A 23,755-nucleotide genomic window follows, 5' to 3' on the forward strand; every position below is an offset into this window, starting at 1 on the left:
CCCTCACCACCCCAGCAGGTCCCTGAGGTCCTCAGAACAAGGCCATCATCTCCCCTCACCACCCCAGCAGGTCCCTGAGGTCCTCAGAACAAGTCCTTCTAGCATCATGTCCCCTCACCCCCCCCTACTAGAGTCCGGAAGTTGTCAGAACAAGTCCTACTACCATCATCTCCCCTTACCACACCATCAGGCCCTGCAGGTCATAGAACAAGGCCTACTACCTTCACCTCCCCTTACTACAGCATTATCTCCCCTTAACAGACTACTACAGCCCTGAGGTCTTCAGAACAAGGCCTACTACCATCACTTCCCCTTACCACAGCATTATCTCCCCTTAACAGACTACTACAGCCCTGAGGTCTTCAGAACAAGGCCTACTACCATCATCTCCTCTCACCCCAGTACTACAGCCTCTTCAGAATGGTTTAGTATTTGTGTATGCTGTTTATTTTTCAATCCTTTTGTGTATTCACTTTATTTCCTGTGTTTACTGCGTCTCTATCTTGACTGAAACACAGACTGAAAGATATATTCTGTGTTTGCACTTTTTATCGTAAATGAATCAGACAGACTCCTGGTTTGTGTTTTGAGGGGCCAAAACGTAAACAAGTGCTGCCTGCGGTGTAGCCAATTACGTATTTAAATGACTATGTTTAATCTACTCAGAATTTTTTTCCACACTTGCTTACAGCCCTCGAATTGCTACTAGAGTTGTAATGGAAAATTCATGGGTTTCTCCATGTTTCCTATTTGTTGCTTCGCGCCCTCGTGGTGCTAAATCCGTGACCTGAAGGTGACCCATTGGCCATGGCTTGGGACTGAACTGTGGTCCAAGACGGCTACCTGGATCGGCTGCCGCTGATGGAGCTGTGCTGGGAGGAGTGGCTGGAATAGGAGCTGAAGGAGGAGGAGCGGGAGTGCGACGACCCACTGCCTGTGAAAGACGAGGACCGAGACGACGACCTACAAAGCAAACACAGAAAGGATTTCAATTTCATGCAGAGGAACCTCACCAAAAAAAAAAAACATGCATTACAAATCATACAGACAGACAAATGCTCTCCCTCGCACCAAAACCACCCGTATCCTCCCCATACCAACCATTGGTTATTAGACAACAAACAGTTACAGTTTGGGTCATTCATGTACACATAGACACATAAAAGGAAAGAAACAAATAAACACACAAAAGAAAAAACAAGACATGAGGAAAACAGTTGCAGCTTGTATGCAAATGATAAAGAAGAGACCTCTTAAAGATGAGATGAACTGAAATAATCAACATCGATAATGTGTTAGTTATAACCATTATAAAAAAAAGACACTGAAAAAAAATATTAAAGAAATCAATATATTGCTTTTTTTTAGCAACAAAAGAAATGAGTCTGTTAGTATTAGAGCGCCGACATTTTCGACGTCACTGGCATGGTAGGACAGGTCATTGCTGCAGACACGCAAACATCTTCTACACTCCACGGCGGAAAATAGTGATTTTAATATGGCTGGTTACGTGTTTGAGCCTGTGAGGGACATGCCTGTAGTGTCCAACTACCACCCGGTGGAGAGGGATCAATTTCAGGCTCCGGCTCCACCTTCGGAACGTGTGCGTGTGGGTGCTGCCGGAGCATGGACACTGCCGCAATCGCTCTGCTGCCGAGAGGTCCCGGTCAACCTTGACCATCTTATGGTGGGATTAGGTTGCATAACCATGCATAGGGCATTTCAGATGCTGTGCGGCGAGAGAGAGGTTTTGGAAGTGGCCATGCTCTCTCTAAGGGGTGTCCGAGCGGAGACGCTGGAGCGCCCCATAAATAGCAACCACAAGTAACAAGGCGAAAACGATCTTTCCCCGTTTCCCTTTTATGCGTTTCAGGAATATCTCTGTAAAGACGGACTCATTGCGAAAACACATCGAGCTGCATAAAAGCTGTAGTACCTACATATTCAAGGCACTGGTTCTCCACAAAAAAAAAGTGGAGCGCATCAAGCCTGCGCACCTCCAGCCTGAGCGCTCTATACAAACATTCAAGTGAAGGAGGAGACAGCAGTTGTTAAACCTTTTGGATTGAGTATAAATACTTTTTAATGTACAGTTAGTTATTAAATTGACCAAGGGGCTGTATTTAAAGCTACAAAAATAATACAAAAAAAACAACTAACTTTCAACGCAACTCTAACGTCGCTTCAGGCGTCCACACGAATCTTAACACGAAACCGCATAGGTCCAGTTTTATTTGAAACCACCCTGGGACCATGGAGCTATTAAAGAACATAGTTTATCATCTGCCTAATAACATGGTTATTAAAGACATGGTATTGGCTCCGTGTGGACGGGGCCTTTATTTATTTATTGAATCATTTTCTTCTGTAAAAGGTAACATGCCAATTTGCCATTCTTGTATTAGAAATTCATTGCGATACTGTTACTGATTTTGGCTACTTTTTGACTATTTATGCCATAATGACACAGTAGTTAAATTCAGTGTTTAAGCACTAGCCAGCAGTGGCAGCTTCCACTTAATTGATTTTGTGTGTGTTCACTATCTCATGAAAAAAAATACGCATAAACTTAAAGATTAATCAATTGCATCACTGTTTTGGCACCTACATGCAGCAAATGTATTATGCACAATTCAACTCTCAATGCATCACACAATACAGGGTGGCACACTGGAGTGCAGCTTGCACCTCTATTCTCTATCTGTAAATCACATTTTAAGGTATGTGACAACATATTAGGCTGCAACTTAACACGCCTCCTCTGTCCTTCAATTGCTTTACCTCCTCCTCTGTCACCACCTTCTCTCTCCTTCAATTGTTGTACCTCCTCCTCTGTCGCCTCCTCCTCTCTCCTTCAATTGCTGTTCCTCCTCCTCTGTCGCCTCCTCCTCTCTCTCCTTCTCCTCTCTCTCCTTCAATTGCTGTATCTCCTGTCACCTCCTTCTCTCTCTCCTTCAATTGTTGTACCTCCTCCTCTGTCACCTCCTTCCTTCTCCTTCAATTGTTTTACCTCCTCCTCTGTCGCCTCCTCCTCTCTCGCCTTCAATTGTTGTACCTCCTCCTGTCACCTCCTTCTCTCTCTCCTTCAATTGCTGTATCTCCTCTGTTGCCTCCTCTCTCTCTCTCTGGTAACCTGTCTCTCTCTTATCACCTCCTTGGCCATTTCCCTCTCTTTCCCTCTTCTCCTGATATCTAAAAAATCTCAGTTAATGTTCAAATGGTTTGAGAGAGGTGGTATAACCTAATCAGTTTTGGAGAATGTGTGTTCCCTAACCAAAAAGTTGTAAAGCATTTTAAACACCTTTCGCCCACTTACTAGCACATTAAGATTGCTACAAAATAATATTATTATTAATAATAATAATAATAATAACAATAATGTTGTTTCAATGTTTCCTAGGAGCAACATGCACCGTCAATAACCGTGTGTATGCGTGTACAGTACAGGCGTGAGCGCTCAAAAGGAGTGGCGTAACCTCTGAACTAGTCCATAGCAGCTAGCTGTCAATGGATGACATCTCTAAGTAAATTTGTGCAATCCCCCCCCCAAAACGTGTGACTGTATTGGAGCAAACAGCAACTTGGTCCCTGGTCTGTACTCGCATTGCATTTTACCCACCCGTACCCGAGTCCATTTGAGGCAGTGGGTTCTAGAATCTTAGGTTGAGGACGTCTATCGCTGCCATAACAACGTATGCTAGTCTTAGAAAGTTCACAAAGTTAGCTAACAAGCTAGCTCTTATAAAGCGTGAAATAAATATCTGGCGTGAATCAGGAATTATTCAGATCGCCTGGTTTTACTGCACATAGCACACCAATAATACTGTTCAAATGTAAAATTATTTTGGTCACTATGCTCTCAATCGAAAATGGTTTCATTCTCCACTGATACCTCTTCATTCTGAGGGTTTGTACATAACAGATCAGGGGTCAGCAACCTTTTCCACATGCAGTGCCAGTTTGACATTTTCTCGTTAATGAGTGTGCCTTAAGCAACAATATATTAAATATTAAGCTGAATTATGACACAGCGACCAAAAACATTTCCAGAAGACCTGGAATTGTATTATTTCCATATAGTCCACAATCAGCAATCAACATTTTAAATGCTTTTTTTGTTATATTTGCTACATGGGCTTACAAATTATAATTACATATGTCCCATCTTAAAACACCACTTTCAGAAACTCATTCAAAAACATATTTGCACAGTGAGAAATGTAAAAAACAAGAATAGATGAGAATGTTGGAAACATCCACATCAATATCTTTAAGACATGTACAGCTTTGCAAAACCATGTGAAGGCGATGCATACAGGCCACTTGCAACAATATTTTAAATATTTTCTTATCAATTGATCCCATTTCAGAACACTGCTTTCAGTAACTCATTTAATAATATTTGCACTGGGAGGAAATGCCCAAAACAGAAAAAAGTGCAAAAAAAATCGGTAGTTATAATTATGCTTCCGTATTGTGCGGTGAAATTTTTCAATAATAATTAAATATTAAAGTGTGCCAATGATTATGCTGCGACGTGCCAATGGTGGCACACGTGCCTAGGGTTGCCGACCCGTTACAGATGATTAAAACATGATACTATCTTGCTGGCAAATTAAATTAATAAAGAAAACAAACAAGTTATTCATTCAGAATATTTCATATTTTTGTTAATCTGAATTATGTGGGATGATATTGGTGGGGTTGTATTAGCTGGATCTGATTTTTGGGCGGGTCATGACCCCCCTAAACGACCCCCCCGGCGCAAATTACGCGCCTGCCTGAAAGACATGTTAGATGCACTTTGGAAGATACACCCGCAGATGAGCATAGATGCGAGGCGGATTCACGAGTGTCACGTTTACTTTAGGTGGATGTACGAGGTTTACTTTCTGGTGGATGTTGATGGATAATGCACAAAAGGATATTGCACAGATACATCTTACTATGAAGCTACTTCTTAGAGTGTAACTCCCTCTGCATCAGCAATCGGCTAGTCGGCGAACATCAGGGTGAGTAGAAAGGGACATGTGTGGAACTTCTGTTTACAGACCCGCCATGGAATAATGACCAGTTTTAAGGCTGCTAGCCATGCATTAAGGGCTGGTTTCCTATTCAGAGGTAGCCTGTGGAAATGTATGATTACCCCAGCTGTCTTGGCCCTATATAATTCATTACTAAAGCCAGGGGCAATGCAGTATAATCCTTGTGTAGACCAGGTTGTTTGATTTTCCGTAGCCATTTCAGCGAGCCTCAGAGTCTGATTCATTACCTGCTATGGCTGCTAGAGCCAGAGTTAGCTTACCATGCCAGTGACGTAGCTGATTGTTGAAATCCAACATGGCGGCGCCCCGTAACATAAACAACACTTTCACCGTACAATTTTATCCCTTTTAGCAAGTTCAGCCATTTTTAGTTATTGCACCAATGAGAAGGCAGACAATACATATGTTATCTATGTTAACTAAACTTCAAATTTCAGTTCAGTTCATCTTTAAACTGGTGAAAAGAGGAAATGGCTCTAAGAGACATAGGTAAGCCATTCCAAGTAGAAGGGCTTTTAAATTTAAATGCCTTCCGCCCAATTTCTTTGGCTATTCTTGGAACAAAACAGAAAAGACATCCGTATCTCTTAGGCTATAGGATGAACGATATGGAATCAAATGTTGTTTCAGATATGATGGGTAGATTGAAAAAATGCATTTGTGAACAAACTGTAACCAGTGAAACTGGTGTCGAGCATTTAGTGAAAGAAGATTCAAAGACTGATAGATATGAACGTGATGAGGTCTGAATGGACACCTCAAAACAAATCTGCAGACTATTATAAATCACATTCAGAGGTTTGAGATTGGTTTCAGCTGTGTTCTGCAAACAACATCCCCTTAATCAATTATGGGGAATAGAAGCTCAGTAATAATTTGTAATCTAATCTGTTTTGTAAAACAATGAATTGAGCGCTATAACATTCTTATGCTGCAGTTTATTTTTTTAGGATGCAACCATATCAAATGATGAGCATTACTAAACCATCGATATGATAATATGTTTAATAATGCGAGGTTCAGGTACACTCATGTCTGGCATCTGTGTGTGCCTGTGCGTGTGCGTGATGGTCCAGGTAGGCAACAGTTTTGGATAGTTTCAAGGTCCGGTATAATACAATTTGTACCATTGAAAACCCAGGGTAGGCCCACAATGGCATCAAATGATCCATTCCCAGTCAGTACCCTCACAGGAACTTTTATAAAATAGTAGCAAAATCTGGTACTTTATTTAAACCATTTATAGGTTGACTAAAAAAAAGTAGTATTTAAATCCAGGGTCTTCAACTGCAGAATATGTCTGTAAACACTAAAAACACATACAAGCCTTTGATGATCTCTTCGTTTCGATCAGGGTTGATTAATGGTTGATCGTGTTTGACATTATCCCCAAAGAATAAGAAATGCAAGTCGAGATGGTCACTGATTTAACCATCATCCTTTAGCCAATGACATTGGCTATATCTTTCTCTACCTTTATTTCGTTCTCGGCCATCACTCAGTATCGCATCACTGATGTCATCGCTTCGGCTATTTAACTGGCTATGTAATAAAGATCATAAAGTCCTTCTAATGGTAAGTGTCACTGTTTTAATAATAACTTAGTTGCCTCTTCAAAGTGGGTTCAAATCTGACGTCTTGGTCTACTCTCTCCCCTACCAGATTGACTCAATCTCGAAACTGCTCACACACAAAACCGTGCGTGCCATGCTGCTGGGGACAGATTCTGGACGCGAGCTGCTAGACTCTCATTCTATCACCCTCTCAGTCTATCACCCTCTCACTCTACCACCCTCTCACTCTATCACTCTCTCAGCCTCTCACTCTCTCACCCTCTCACCCTCTCACCTGGACGAGTGGGACATGGTCACAGAGGAGCCCGAGGGGCGGTGGCGCCGACGGCCCCGCGGCGGCGAGCCCATGGGCTGCCGTCTCCGTGGCGACTTGGACCGGCGCCAGGGGTCTTTCCACTCGTCTGGCCGCCTCATCATGGGCATGGCGTCCTTCTTGGGCAGCGGCTCTATGGGCCTGCTGGAGAGAGGGGGGCGGAAAAACAAGGTTGCTGAGAGGACGCTTTATTCATTTCTTTCAAGTGAATTCAGGTACAACGCTGCCAAAGGTGGGAAAATTTGGAAGATCGATTTCATATCCACCAATAAATTGGTGGTTGGCAGGAGAACCCAGCCAAAGTAAGCAATGTTTTGAAAGTATTCAATGGGAAAAATCCCACACCTCCCTTGAGGCCTCCCTCCAAAGCCATTCCCACAAAACAGGTGACAATCTCACTTGCTTTGGAGCAGCTAGCCTTTTGGAATGGTTCGACAGGCAGAGTGCTCGTGGGTAGATGATTAGGAAAGTAGAAAGACAGGTAAGCCGTCCAATATTCGAGCCCAATGAAATGATTGGACGGCCCATTACAAGCCTGTGACAGCCACAGATGTTATTATTTTTAGAATTTATCGATGTGCTTTCACGATATTAACCAAATTTGAACAAATATGAACCCCTATAAGTTGTGACCATAGCTTTAAGTTATGATATATTGAATATCAAACAGATATCTACGCTGCATATTACAGTGATCCGCCGGGAGAACTAAAGACGTCATCCCCCGTCCTGTGTGCCTTTTGCGGACACCCGCCGAGGAGACGGTGCTTCAAAGCAAAGCCAGGGAGCAGCAGTACCCCTCTCTATAGAGCAATCCTAACTTCAATATTCAGACACAATAGGCGCATTACATAGTACCCTGCGCCTAACAAAATACTAGCGATCGACCGATATGGATTTTTTAGGGCCGATACCGATATTTTTTCATCAGCCTTAGCCAATAACCGATACCCCGATACCGATTTTCTTGAGCCAGTATTTGCAGCCGTTAAAACCCTGGAAATCCAGAGTTCTCGCGAGAGCACAATTTGAATTTGCTCAGCGAGTCACTCTGGGAACGAGCAATATACTTGTGTATATTCTGGGCCTCCCCTGGCCCAGAACATTAATCATCACATCGATGTATCAATATAGGCGGGCCAAAAGCGTTGCTGTTTTACCGAGCAATACAGCAAGAGTCTTATCTATTGGTTAGCGCCACTGGTCTGGATACGTCACCCCCTTGTATCCTTCTGATATTTTCAAATACATGCTTGGTGCGGCCCCTCGAGTTGGGCCATTTTCATTACTCGTTGCCAGACCCTACAGTTTTCTAGATGTGGGTCTGGATTTCCAGGCTAAGCCTCCCTCAATTAACATCATAAAAATTACACAATGATGATAACAAATGTTACAATATCTCAATTTTAAAAAACTGAACTGTTTATTGAACTGTCTGTAAATCATGCCGAAGGGAAAAAAAATAATAAAAAAAAAATATATATATATATATATATATATATATATATATACATACATACACACACACAGTGGGGCAAAAAAGTATTTAGTCAGCCACCAATTGTGCAAGTTCTCCCACTTAAACTGATGAGAGAGGCCTGTAATTTTCATTATAGATAAACCTCAGCTATGAGAGACAAAATGAAAAAAAAAATCTAGAAAATCACATTGTCTGATTTTTAAAGAATTTATTTGCAAATTATGGTGGAAAATAAGTATTTGGTCAATAACAAAAGGTCATCTCAATACTTTGTTACATGCCCTTTGTTGGCAATGACAGAGGTCAAATGTTTTCTGTAAGTCTTTACAAGGTTTTCACACACTGCTGCTGGTATTTTGGCCCATTCCTCCATGCAGATCTCCTCTAGAGCAGTGATGTTTTTGGGCCTTTGCTGGGCAACACAGACTTTTAACTCCCTCCAAAGATTTTCTATGGGGTTGAGATCTGGAGACTGGCTAGGCCACTCCAGGACCTTGAAATGCTTCTTACGAAGCCACTCCTTCGTTGCCCGGGCGGTGTGTTTGGGGTCATTGTCATGCTGAAAGACCCAGCCACGTTTCATCTTCAGTGCCCTTGCTGATTGAAGGAGGTTTTCACTCAAAATCTCAATATACATGGCCCCATTCATTCTTTCCGTCACAAGGATCAGACGTCCTGGTCCCTTGGCAGAAAAACAGCCCCAAAGCATGATGTTTCCACCCCCATGCTTCACTGTAGGTATGGTGTTCTTTGGATGCAACTCAGCATTCTTTCTCCTCCAAACACGACGAGTTGAGTTTTTACCAAAAAGTTATATTTTGGTTTCATCTGACCATATGACATTCTCCCAATCCTGTTCTGGATCATCCAAATGCTCTCTAGCAAACTTCAAACGGGCCCGAACATGCACTGGCTTTAGCAGGGGGACACGTCTGGCACTGCAGGATTTGAGTCCCTGGCGGCGTAGTGTGTTAGTGATGGTAGCCTTTGTTACTTTGGTCCCAGCTCTCTGGAGGTCATTCACTAGATCCCCCCGTGTGGTTCTGGGATTTTTGTTCACCGTTCTTGTGATCATTTTGACCCCACAGGGTGAGATCTTGCGTGGAGCCCCAGATCGAGGGAGATTATCAGTGGTCTTGTATGTATTCCATTTCCTAATAATTGCTCCCACAGTTGATTTCTTCACACCAAGCTGCTTACCTATTGCAGATTCAGACTTCCCAGCCTGGTGCAGGTCTACAATTGTGTTTCTGGTGTCCTTTGACAGCTCTTTGGTCTTGGCCATAGTGGAGTTTGGAGTGTGACTGTTTGAGGTTGTGGACAGGTGTCTTTTATACTGATAAGGAGTTCAAACAGGTGCCATTAATACAGGTAACAAGTGGAGGACAGAGGAGCCTCTTAAAGAAGAAGTTACAGGTCTGTGACAGCCAGAAATCTTGCTGGTTTGTAGGTGACCAAATACTTATTTTCCACCATAATTTATCGGCCGATACGATACACGTAAAAAACGCAAATATCGGTCGATCACTACAAAATACCATCAAACCGGATACGTCTAACGCTTTAAAATGTTCCCAATGGATAAGAATCACTAGACGTGTTTAGTTGTGTATCCCGCTAGCTCTACAACCATGAAAAGCATGTCAATAACTGGGCTCCAAGTGGAGCTCCGCTGTAGGTGTTAACGCACTGGAAAATACTGGTTCAAATGACTCTTGATGTCTGTGTATGTTTTGAGCAAATCAGAAGGTGGCAGGAACATGCCACCTAGAACACATGAGCTCCTTTTTTGTGTCAATATCTAATTCTATGACATCACAGTATAATTGGGTATTGACATGAAACGTGTTGAGGACACCTCCCTTCACATGTTTTGTGTCAATATCCAGTGTTGTGCAAGTTCACACTTTACAAGAGCTGGATCAAAGTTCAGTTTAAAATAAACTAGTTTATGTTCAGAGTTCACAAATTTTTATTTTTAACTAAGTTCACAATCCCAAGAAATAGGATAAACAATGCATGACCGTCATTCGCGAGCCAATGCCACGTTCAGTAGCTGCAAACGGGAAAGTTCAGTTCACCAAATATATGAGCGTGTTAAATGACCGCTGCTCTTTTAGCGTGTTCATGCACAACACTACCAATATCTAATTCCGTAAAAGCACAGTCTTAGTAGTTATTGCTATTAAGCCTAATGCACCACTTTGCCTGCAGGGCGCTTCAAAAAGGGCAGCTGCTGGGGTCATCGTGCTTGGGCTGTGATGCCTTATGTCCTAGTTATGATTAATAGCTTCAGCCCCGAGGGGTCAAGAGCTGAAAAGGATGAATGAATGCAGCTACTGTCATCTCACAAACCTGAAAATACTTTGCATTCCTAGAAAAAAGCTGGGGTTTTCCATGCAAAACTTGACGATGGCAATCGTCAAGTTTTGCATGCCTCGCTGAAAGGTGTGTGAAAGCTGGTAGATCTTCCAACAAATTCCTCCCACATGTTGCAAATAATTTCCAATTTTCATATCATAATCTGGCTATGTTTACTTTTTCAAAAGGACTGGTATTTCCAGACACATTTTTTCTATATATTTGTTGGTGTTTCAGGTCCATGCAACATTTTGGCCCAACTCTAATCACAGACCTCAAAGCTTTAATAAAGGGCTTAACCGTTGTCACACGACAAGACGTTGGGTTCCGTACTACACAACTACTAACAGACATCAGACATAAACCAGAACGCTTCTGAAACCAAACACTTCTATGCAGATCTGAGATCTGTTTATACAGATTAGAGTGACCCTGGGTCAACCCCTCAAGGGAAAAAGAGCCAGGCATACCGAGACATAGCTTGATAAACAAAATTGTTTACATGACGATGATTTAAATACTGATTGACGTAGAGACCACTGAGGAGACACAAGCAGGAACACATTTACGGAAAGGTACTTGATGGATAGATAGAAAGAGATCCATACTTGATGGGCACATGCTCCCTCCATAGTTGAAGCATGGCTGCGGGGTTTGAGTTTTATTATGACAGGATGCTATAAACTCTGTCCTGCGTCCCTTGAGTGGGTCCTTACATAAAAGACCCACTCCATGGGGTATTCCCAAGAAACGGAAAGAGGTTTATTAAATGCAAGTGTGTCCCTAAATACACATGAACTCACTAAATATTTGAGGGAAAAGATTTATGTGTCTGGATCTGCTACCGGGATGCTTTGACCGGATGATGCAACGTGTATGTTTCTGTACTAGCTCTTTACCTCGCATTTACATCAACCAACAGAAAGCGGTACAAGGTCCCCCGCTCTGAGCCAATGAGCTCATCTGTGGAATTAGTGAAGTGTTAGGTTACTTATTGAACTCTGACAGGCCTTGTTCAAAAACGCTGTTAACTGCAAGCCAACAAACCATGCACACACAAGGTGACGTTGATAACGGCAGGAGCTAAAAATAGAACCAAAACAGTTCGGCTATTCTTAGCCCTTGGACGGGCTATCCTTCAAAAGCAGCTCATGGGTGTGTGGATGAGGCAACAAGGAAATGAGGGCAATTAAACCCACCTTCGCCTCTGGACACTTGAGAGCCCAACAATTTAGAAAATGAAGAGTTTCCCATAGAACTCAGACAGACTGAGGGGGATCGAGTTCCCCTCGTCCAGAAACAAACACAATCCGTTTTGTCAAAGCTTTTCAGCAATGAAATGGGGGTACATTGAACATCAATCTAAAACCCCATGCAATGAGCTTCACTTAACAGTTGCCAGAGACGCCATGGATGTCAAGGTTCAATTGTAAGAAGGGTTGATACGAACACGATTATATTTAGTTAACTGTTTAGGATCTTAAATGGATTGTAACAAAATCGCTGGGTTGAGATTACTAATTAGGATATGGCAAAGCATGCCTACTTTATTAGGTCGCAATTCAACAAAAGCGGCATTCTTCAAGATGGGCTTAGAGTAATTGCGATTCATGGCTACTGCCAAGAACAAACAGTAAAAAGTAAAAAGAAAACAAAAGGCCTCTAATTGGACGTTATTTGAGTGCGCCGTGGTGTAACAAGATGGGAAACCCTGCAATAACACGTGAAGGATAGGCTCTGAGATGTCCCGCCTCAGGCATTTCCTCCTCCTCACCTTACTCATTTCCGACTGATGATGCTCTAAGGTTGACCAACATCCTGCAAGTGCAACATTAACTCACGACCCCGACTGCTGTTTTAAGTACGCCTTTACTGTTGACATTAAATATCTTAAAAACGCTTTGAAACAATCAGCAAAGCCATCGGCTAATGCAAGTGGCGGTGCTGAGTACACAACTACACCTCTCTGTGTGTGTCAAAAAGGCAAAAAGGCAGTCAAAAAGGTGAGCAGACCGCATCAGTAGGATCTGGAAAGATAGGAGTGGCGGTGGGAGTGGAGCCGTGATGCAACAATGCAAAAGGAACACAAAAGACATCACAGGAAGAGAAACTCGAGCGCGTCACATCCCAGGAAAACAATGGAGCGCTAGTTAGTCTTTCCATCGGTTGTCACCCGGGGAACAGGTTCAGGAGGCCTACCCTGCGGCCCGTCTGGTGTTGCATCACAAAAAGAGGTCGACACAAATCCTTACACCAGACGAAGCCCCGGGGGTAGGCCCGTCATGACATCCGATACAGGCTTATCTCCAACCCCATTCAATCCCTCAATGAAGGAAGGTAGGGGAAGTAGCCGCAGACAATGTTGTGTGATGATGTGAAGCAAGGTAGGAATACATGAGTGTGCTTTTTAAAGAAAGCAACGAATGACTTAATTGCGAAAACAATGACTTGGAAATGCCGGTCAGTGAATCTATATGATGATCTGGTTACACTGGCCAACCACCCGGAACAGTGCCACAGTACATCAAGTCAATACAACTGTATTCAATATGCAATATAATCACAAAATAATACATCTGCATAACATAGAATGTCATAACAGGCTCTGGCTCTTCATCTGCAATGCAGTGCTATTCTCGCCCTGGGAACATCAACTTGATTACTTAAAAGTTTGAGAGAAAAGCAACGAATTACGACAATGCTAATCATTTGAAAGAAATACAATACAGCTTGAAAGTGAAACTGTCTAATGCAGTTTCTCTGATAGCATTGTGGGTGTTTCCCTGGCATTTCCTACAAGCCAAGCATGAATTTGTTGACCATCGAACGTCAATGTCAACAGTGGACTGTTGCACAACTTTCTACAGGTATGTTGGAGGTGGGCGTGTCCCTCACGGCACACTCTTTGGGAACATGATTCACCCTTCCTCTTAATCTTTCCTGCATTGTCATATTGAGCGATGCTGAAATTCATGATGCAGTGGGAAATAGTAACCACTGCTCACGTTCCAAATATTTCTTTGTCTTTTTACCTGTCAGAGTAGCAAAGGCAAGGCAACTGTATTCATATTGATCCTGCTTTCCCATGTTTCGTATTTACTCTGGGGATAATTAACAGATTGGTCTCGGAAGATCTTATTGGTTTAGAACAGTCTTTCCCAAAGACTTTCCCAAAGACTAAAATCTCCCAAAGACTTTCCCAAAGACTAAAATCTCCCGCGACCCACACGTGGGTCGCGGGAGATTTTATTTGGGTCACCAAATAAATGTTGTTTTTTTAGGTTTTATCCTTTTAATGTAGAGTAAGACAAGAAGGTATGGGAGAGAGGGGAAGAAATGCTTATGTTACCTTATGTGGTTAACGAATTGATTGTTGACTGTTTGAATAGATTGATTGACTGTTTGATAACAATAACTGCACTTAAACACAAGCCTACCTGTTCGGCGCGAGCATTTCAAACTTTCAACAATAAGCATGTTTTTGATAGTACTGAAGGTTTGTATGTTCTGTATCATTTTACTTAAAACATTGAATCTATTATGAAAGGCCTGCGTAAATTGTGTTTGTTTTACTATTGAGAGGAAATGAAAACACAGATAGCCTGTTAACTCCAAAATTAATTTACTTGGTCTCATTTATGTATTTATTAAACAATTATTATATATAGTATAAGTATTTAACAAGTGCATTATGTTTTTTTTACCCAGTTGACTAGAAAACCTTTCTCATCTATCTGTCATACATCAAGGTGGTCATGCCCACTTGTGATGTCAGAAGAGGCAGATTTTCAAAACGGCTTGTAATGGCTAATCACATTCACACCTGGTGGTATAATAGGTCACCTTTAAACAAAGTTCTGATTTACCTCTTCGAAATGGCTGGTTTAAGATTATATATAAGGTGATGCGAAAATGGCAGTAAAATTTTTCAGGAATGTTCATTAATGCAGAAATTGTGTTATTCTCACGATTTATTGATAAGGCCTATTGGGAATGGGGTTGAGGGTTTGTAATTGAAAGAAAATAGGTCCCCAGGAAAAAGAGTTTGGGAAACACTGGTCTAGAAGGCTTATGCAGTGTAAGCATATCAATTATATAATTTGGCCCTAAACCATGTAGGGATTTATATTTGAGCAGCATGATCTTAAAATCACCAAGCAATTAGTTTAATACGCAACTATTTACTGTTTTTATATAATTGTTATGGTAATTTAAGTTAATTTTGGACACCACCACCACCTCCATCACTACAACTACTATGTTGCAAGAAAGCAGAGACGTAACGTTAAAGTTTATTCAAAGGTCACTGTGAAAACAAAAGGCATTGGTTTGATGACAGCACCAAAATCTCAGCCCTGCCCTAGAAAAAGCTAGACTGAGTAATGTTGTGATGACATGTGCAAACCGAAAAACATTCCACAGAAAGGATTATGATTTACGAACGAGACACAACTTCCACTGATACGTTGTGGATTTTTCAACAGACTGGTAGACATTGTTGTGCCTGAACGCGATCATTGAACGATAGTTCATGAACTCGTTCATATTTTGGGCGAACGTGAACTGAACGTACTGTATTACTGCCTGATGTACGTTACTGTGAACTCGTTCATTCTGGTGTCTGTGAACGGCACGCTCACTCGGTTTAACTTCGTTCAATAGGGGGGTTATTGGTTTATCAACCCGGCGGATGCGCGCGCAGAACGCTGTGTTGTTTGACCGGCTGCCATGGTAATCTCCGTGTGGTTTATTTGCAGTTGCGGTGTTGTCAGTTTACTGTTACATTAAACTGTAATCTGAAAACGCGGTTATATGCTATAGACCATATAGTATCTGTCGTATAAAGGCTGGGACGAATTTCTAATTATAAATATGTACACTTTATGTTGAAAGTATAGACCGTCACGATTCCCATTGAAACGTGATTATTGGTGATTATTCTTCAAAACGAGAGCTGTTAAATTGTGAAAAATGAATTAAACTGTAATCAGACAATGCGGTTATATGCTATAGACCCTAGAATATCTGTGGTATAAAGGCTGAGATGAATTTCGAATTATAAATATGTACAATCCATAACGTTAGCACTCTGGCTCATAGCTCAGCGGACTAGAATACCTCCTAGAATCATTGCTTGTTGGCCGGAAATGGAAAGGGGGGCTGTTTACGTTTGGTTGTAGTCTTTTAGCTCGGTTCTCCGTCTCAACAGTAGGGCTAGAACCGAGTGAAAAGACTACAACCAAACGTGAACACCCCCCTTTCCGTTTCCGGCCAACGAGCAATGAGTCTTCCAACAGAAATCAATGGGATTTACAAGATGCGCTAAATGTGCAATAAAACACAATAGAAACTGTATTTTACTACGATACTTGATTCAACCACTCTATTTCATCCTAGACAAACCACAAAGGGGGCTCAATGTTCAAAATACTGAAAAAAAATAATAGCTCACAGCAACATATTGAAAAAAAGAACTAAGAACTAGTTCAATTTTTGGAACTGTGAACTTAGTTCAAAATTTTGAATTATTAATGTTTAACTGAACTAGTTCATTTTAAAAATTTTGAACTGAACTTTGAACTTGTTCCCGTAGAAAGTGAATTTTCCCAACACTGATGGTAGACAACATAAATACATGATCATTTTCAAGTGATCTGGCAAAATGGGAAAACGGAATGCCTAGTTGCCACCTATTGAGTTGTGCTGTGTTCCGATATCCATACTTCCATTGAATCATAAAACACGGGACGAGATGTTAACTGTCCGTTGTGCCAATAGATGGTATTGATGCTCACACATGAGGTTTGCCTTGATGTTGAGAGTGACGTGTGAACCGACATGGGAAAGATGTAAATTTCAGGACACATCCTCAGTAGTTTACCTTTGAATCAGTGGGTGTTTCGGCCTTTCATCACTAGACACCCTCATCAAAGGTGGCCAGCTAAAGGGTGATCAAGTCTGAGCTTGTGTCCCATGCCCAATCATGATAATTGCCTGGTTGTGCCTGGTTCCATGAGTACACTTAAACGTAATACACTATCCGCACTCACTAAGTGAGCAGATTTTCAGATGTCAGGGTTGTTCCAAATTGAATACCGGAAATTATGATCGCCACTGCCTCCGCGGCTCGTCCCCCACAATAAATATCCCGCTTTGAGCGGTGAACCCTTTACGCCTAGCAGCTATAAAGTCTAGCGCAGAAACGAACGAGTCCGGTTGTGTATAAGAATAAACTACCCAGCCTGTCAATAAGCTTCATTCCGACCTATAAGCAGACCAACTGCCGGTCAAGCACACAAAACACTAGAGACAGGGATCACAGGCTATTTTTGCGCGCTTGGCCCACTCTGGATAAATGTCGTTCATATCGCATATGAGGACTTCGCAGACTGTGGAGAAATGCAATCCTCCGTAGCCACGGAGCGCTGTCATCACAGCGAGGGCATCTCGCCGCAGACTATTATTTAGACAGATTATTAGCTAATTTCAATCTGACAATTTGAACGGAGAGATACAATTTTGTCAGACATCTAATTTTTCTATTACCGGACAACGGAAACCCTGGCACTTACAGCTCACATCACGTGGCTAGATCTTGACTGTAAGGATAATGGGAGTTAGAAAGGGCGTGTCGCGCTTCTGCCTTCTCACACAGCGAGGTTCATGGCTTTGAGTGTCGCGATTTCGGTTTAGATACACATATTGTTACAGCGCTAATTACAACCAATGCTGATGTGGTCATGTTTTTTTTCCTATCCAACTAGCCTCCTATTGCTTGTAACAGTGGGCTAAATTTGCTTAATTATAAATCAGGCTCATAGGGAAATTTTCTTATAATTCCAGACGAAACCAAAACGGCACAAAAATAGGCTCATTTTTTATTTAAAGGTGTCATTCTACAAGAAACCGTTTAATCTTGTTCCTTCCGTGCAATATATAGCCCTGCCTCCCAGATGCCTTCATAATAAAATATATTAAAAAATAAACTCAACGTTGCACCTCTTGGCCACGAAAGAAGAGTTGAAGAAATGGTTGGATTGGACATTCATTAATTCAGTGGCGGGGCACGGCGGGAGTGCTGTTCTCTCTCTCTCGGGGCATTCATTGCTACTAGTGACCAACGCAAAAGTAATGGTTGGATTGGACAATTATTAATTGGGGCACGGTCTCTCGGTCTCGGTTTCTCTCTCTCTTTCTCTGAAACAGGAGCACCAGCGCATATTTTTTCACCAAATCTGACTCATAGGGCATTCATTGCTACTAGTGACCAATGCTAAATTAATGAAAAAACGGCACATTTAAGCAATATAGCACAAGTGTGATTGGGGTTGGTAATGGATAAAGACTACCAAAGGGTGTAGCCAAAAAAACGGATACTTTTTTTTTTTTTGGGGGGGGGGGGGGGGGGGCGGCACCAGAGGATCAGGGTACGGTCAGGGGGGCGTTTGCTCAAAAAAGGTTGAGAACCACTGCCCTACGTACTCAAACTAAGTATAGTAAGTATGGGAAGTACGGATACTGGAACACATCATTGGTGTGCGGCTGGCAGCAATACAACTAGGTGGCTAGTGTGCATGAAAACACACCTGCTAAGATGAGCTCCAACAAAGAAGCACCAGTCATGCCTTAGGCTTGCCATCCTATTGGCTGCACCGTTTTAGGATACATTTGGTTCGTTGTGATATTCATTTCCTAATCCAGTGAATTAGAAGCGTCTTTTGTTCAAGAGAAGAAAATATGACCAACGACTTAATAGATCAAGCTTAAAATGAATTGCAGTTTCTCTTTTCCTTCATGATTCTATCTCATTATTAGTTATAATATATGCCTTGCCAAACCCCCATACCAGCAGGTTAGATCAATTGTCGTAATACTTGATACTGGCTGGTTCTCCCCTTCAGCGGTGAACAGCGCAGCCAGACACATCACCATCATCCAGACACTCAAAAGCTACCACAAAGCTCACACATACCGCCCCTTCGGTTGCAGCGACGCAAACGACCCCAAAAATCATCTTATTTGGCGAAAGCGACGACTCGACTGGACGCAAACAGTCACGCAAATCCTGACGCTTGGACAGAAGCGACGCCTCCGCGCGGGAGACTTACTTGGTGGGCGGCGGGGGGACGGGCGAGTGGGGCTCGGGCCGGACCTTCATCTTGAGGTCCTCCTCCTTCTTCTCCCGGGGCTCCCGTGGCGGGCGCACCCGGGGGGGCCGGTCCTTCTCCTCCCGCTTCAGGCGGTCCCGGTCCCACTCCTCCTTGCGGCGCAGGCGCTCCTTCTCGCGCTCCCTCTCGCGCTCCCGCTGCCGGCGCTCCCGCTCGCGGTGGTCCCGCTCGTGGTCCCGGTCCCGGTTGCGGTCCCGGGGGTCTCGCTCCCTCTCGCGCTCCTGGGGGCAAGGGTCATACAGCCGACGTTTAATGAGGACCAGACAGGGCAGCCTTGGAAGGGTGTGGGTACGGAGGATGACAAGCGCCATCCTCAGTTACAGAATAAAAAGGTGTGATTCAAAGTGTCGACCCAAACAGGAACGAGGGAGCACGATTAATAAAATCGGATGTTATAAATGCACTGGACTGCCTGCTCGGATCGCATACAGGGCAGCGAAACAGACTGGCATACAATACCACAAGTCATTAATACAGCTTTGGGTTCTATTAAATAACAATGACAACAGTTGGTGTGTCGGGGGGTGTACTCACAGTGTAGTGGTATGGTAGAGGAGGGGCTTCTGTGTACTGCACTCTGAAGTTCTCGTACTGCCCCCCTCGCCACAGGGCCTCCATCTCATAGTCATAGTATGGGTCGGCATACGGCTCCCTGAAACAATTAAGACAAAAAGGACCTCAATATGTGGGAGAAACTGTGCCAGGGACACAGCTGGGCTGCCTCTGCACATTTTGGCCTTGATCAAGAAGAATTCACAAGGAGTCAATATGTGAAAACGACGGTTGTTCAATAACTGGAAAGGATGGCAGTGCTGCCCGCTTTGTGGTGTTAAATCCCTAGCCGATACATCGACAATCTGAAAATGAGTTAACTCGTACTAAATAAAGGCAGACCCAAACCTATAAAACATCCCTATCTGAATCATTAACCGCACACTGAGACCGACCATCAAAACATGTCCAGTAATCGAGTTAAGTGTTTCTGAATCCAGCTGTGAGAACCTTGGCTGTCAGACCAAAGCAATTATCAATAGTGAGCAACATGTAGGAATGATGGTATGTAGGAATTGCATTAATTAAATGTTGACATCACCACAACCAAAAGCAAACCATCAAATAATTACTATTATTATCAATAATTAAGTCAGTCACATGCACACTCATGTCTCGGATAATCCTAGAAAAAGTCCATGTCAAAAGGAATATAATTAATATAGACGGTCTTAATAAAGTACTACGTACTAGCAGAATGTTTTTTATTTTACTTGTATTATTCCTTCCTTGTGTACTGTGCAGTGGCGTTGATTTAACTTTAACGCACAATAAAATCTCAACGTGTCCATGTCAATGCAGTCTCGATTTAATCGTGTTGCATTTTCTTTCCTTTTTCCAAATTTCTCTAGTGTCAGTGATTTAACACTGAATTTATAAATGAGCTTCAGCAAACAATAATTTTGATTGTCAAAGCTTGAGGCAGAATCTCAAAACAAAAACAAACAAATCCAATACAAACGGAAGCAATACCAGCGTGAGGAGACACAAACAGGCAAGAACGCATTGTTACGTTTTCTGGCCCGGATACAGGTGGCCTCAGGATGAAGAGCTTGATGAACAAATCGTTCTACTCAGCCTGAAGTCAAGTATATGCCGAGAGACTAAAAGCCTATCTATAAAGGAAAATGTAAACCGAAAAATTAAACAGACACAGACACCAAAATATTAAGTCTGCCACTCACCCGGGGTAGATGGGTTCCCTGAAGTCCATTTCACTGAAAAAAAAAAAAATTGATGAGTTAACATTCTGTTTATTGCAGACGTGGTATTAAAATGTGAAGAATTGAGTGTTGGCAGAGAAAGTATTATTTGTTAATTCAGATACTTTATCAATCTTGTGGGAAGTTAACAGGAAATAGAAGAAAAGTGAAAGTGAAAAATTGTGCCCTTGAATACAATTAACTAGCATCAAATTGTGTAAACAAACTATTAATCCACACTTAGGCTTGGGAATGTATATACTCATAATGGATGATAAAATGATAACTGAGGTGGATAGGCTTGTGTAAAGACTTCCGCAATATGAGAGTGTGGGTGTGCGTATTTACTCTCTGATAATGCGGTAGTTGCGCTCTCTAAAGAAGTCGTTCTCCTTGTCAAACTCCCTTTCGTCCTCTCCAATGGTGACGTTGAAGCGCTTCTCCTCAAAGTCAGGCTCCTGCTCCTTGCGTATAGTGGCTTTCTTTAGAACCTGGGTCCCCATGTTTGAATAAAAAGAAGGTGAATCAATGCCTATGTGCTCAACATGGAAAGGACATGGTCTGGACCCCCTCGGTTCCTTTCCAACTGTCAAAGGCTCGTTATCAATGACCGTAGACCAAATGACCTCAGGCGGAATTGGACATGGAACTGATCAGGGCAATAACACATATGACACATCAGTGGGGTCCATCTTTGTTGTTTATGCCTCAACGGTGTTGATTGGGCGCTACTCTTTACAGTCCTATCAAACCTGCCCCGTGTTAGATAATCGGCTGCTATCGTCCTGACCTGGGCCAGGTCTGCTGATAATCTGTCTGAACGGGAGGGGGCAGGCGCATTATGCCAGAGCAAATAAAACGTGACTCTTATTTGCCTGTTTCCAGTGCCCCAACATGCACAGTGGTTTAGCGGCCTCCCAACCATGTGGGAGGTCCAACAGAAAGTTGGATAATACCAACAGTTTGAATTGAATAAAAATGAAAGGTTAAGAGCTCAACGCAAGGAACAGTTTTGCCTTCGACCGCTGATATGAGACGACACTTCATTGATCAGTCTAGACCACCGCCTGCCTCTGATGAACGGATAATGAACAGAAAACGTCAAGTTCGCTTTCTGTTCATTATCCGTTCATCAGAGGCAGGAGGCGGCGGTCTGGGGACATGGGTGGCGATTGGCTGATCAAAGACTGGTGGGCATCACCTCTTTGGCATGCCTCAGGCCCCGCTCCCAGGCACTCTCCACAGGAGGCTCCACGGGCGGCGGGGGCGGCGGGAGCTCCTCCACCGGAGGCGCGCCCTGCGGAGACGGGAGGTCACACAACGGTGAGGAGTACACGGAGGCACAGGCTCCTCCATTCGTCCACTCAGCGACAACAAGAGAGGGCGAGGGAGGGATGGTGGCAGAGAGAGGGATGGAGCGCGAGTGCAACAGTTTGATGTTCTTTTTTTTCACTTCCTAATTTGAAATAGCTCATTGAGAGCTGATACATTGGAGAACGGTCTTGTTTACACACTGGTCAATGTTTCAGACATATTTAACCAAGGATGGAACCACTTGATGTCCTTTATGTTAGGAGAAAAACGTGTTGATTATCAATATTAAATCTGACACTTAATATATTTGCTATGGGCCTATGATTTATAATGTAGGCGAGAGTGGGGTAAGATGGGTGGGTATATAAGGTTGAATTGACCACCCCCCTATATTCAGGCAACTGGACGCATATGTGGTAATTTGACAACCAAAGGACGCACCCATAATTTATATCTGGCTGTGAAGTAGAGAAGCACATGGTAAAGTTCCAAGTATGTTTTGGTTCACAATAAACAGTATTTTTCTTGTCAAAGTAAGTTTTTAACACATCAGGTATAAGGGCAAATTTATCCACTTGTAAATATATGTAATATATGGTGGTAATATTCCAAGGTATAAAACCATGGGAATAATTTAGCTAAAGATTAGCTTGAATTGTTAAACTAGGATTTCTTTTCTCCAAAATCGTGGCTGTGGGGCAAAGTAAGCCACATGCTTTGGGGTAAGTTGAGCCAGGTTCAACTTAACCCACCATGATGCACTTTAAGTTAAGTCTCTAAAGTATAAAGTGGTATTTCAATGTAGTATCACACAACTGATTTGGTCTTTCATATTTTAAACATTGTAGAAAAGATATTGTGCCAAGAAAGAGAGAGAAAGGAGACAGAGAAAGCAGCCACTGATTTCAAAGGTGAAAATCCATCAGAGAAGTGGCAAAATACAGAAATATTAACAGGTTTTATATTGTTTAAAGTCACCTTAAGCATGTAAGACTATTTGGAAAGGAAAATGCATTCACGGCAAGTTGAGACGCAACTCTTTTTTTTGAGAAGTCATATTTTCCCAGACCTATGTCATAGATGAGATAGATTGTTATAATTTTGATCGACAGGGGACACCCTGACATAAAGGTTGATGTTTCTATAGGGACATGAGTAAAATAGGCTCCCCACTCGCCCCTATATAATAAATACATTCAGAACACAGTTGTATTTGACATTTGTGCTATCACGACTGAACTCTTTCATATGACAAAGCTTCCATTCTGCTCGAGCCAAGAGACTACTACAGAAAATGAGTGAGAGTGAGTGGGAGGGAGACAAAAAACAGAGGAAGAGAGAGAGAAAATGAGTGGGAGTGATTCATCCGAAATAGAGAGGATTGGTGTGTGTGGGTGCGTGTAAGCCAGTCAACAAAAAGTGAATCCTACCCAGGGGTTGTTGGGCAGGAGGGGATGGGGCACCCCTGGGGGAGCTCCATTGGGGGAGAACAGGTCGGGCTTGGTGATGAGGGAGTAGTTGCCTTTGTCGTTGACTCCCGGATGGATGAACCGACAGTTCATGCCCCAAGTACAATTACCTGTGGTTGAACGCCAAGATAAACTAAAATAAAGTCATTGGACAAAATGCAATACCCATAAAAATATAGATAGCAATACAAGCACTAAGTTATATAATTACATAATAATAATGATAATAAATTTGTCTTGTATAGCCATTTCTAGGACCCAATGCGCTTCACAACAA

The 23,755-nt window shown here is 42.6% G+C and overlaps 1 protein-coding gene across 1 annotated transcript in view; it reads right to left on the reverse strand.

Moving 5' to 3' along the window:
- Positions 1 to 23,755, reverse strand: part of zc3h18 (zinc finger CCCH-type containing 18) — a 45,794-nt gene that overhangs the window by 17,325 nt on the left and 4,714 nt on the right. Inside the window, exons 4-11 of the mRNA XM_079743591.1 lie at positions 23,440 to 23,588; positions 21,897 to 21,992; positions 21,044 to 21,186; positions 20,678 to 20,710; positions 19,476 to 19,593; positions 18,882 to 19,162; positions 6,894 to 7,073; positions 844 to 963 (exon numbers count right to left, since the gene is read on the reverse strand). Of these exons, the coding sequence (XP_079599717.1) occupies positions 844 to 963; positions 6,894 to 7,073; positions 18,882 to 19,162; positions 19,476 to 19,593; positions 20,678 to 20,710; positions 21,044 to 21,186; positions 21,897 to 21,992; positions 23,440 to 23,588 (1,120 nt within the window). The remainder of the gene's footprint in view (positions 1 to 843; positions 964 to 6,893; positions 7,074 to 18,881; positions 19,163 to 19,475; positions 19,594 to 20,677; positions 20,711 to 21,043; positions 21,187 to 21,896; positions 21,993 to 23,439; positions 23,589 to 23,755) is intronic.

This window comes from Pollachius pollachius (genome assembly GCF_949987615.1).
Source record: "Pollachius pollachius genome assembly, chromosome: 9".
In the NCBI taxonomy this organism is placed as follows: domain Eukaryota; kingdom Metazoa; phylum Chordata; class Actinopteri; order Gadiformes; family Gadidae; genus Pollachius; species Pollachius pollachius.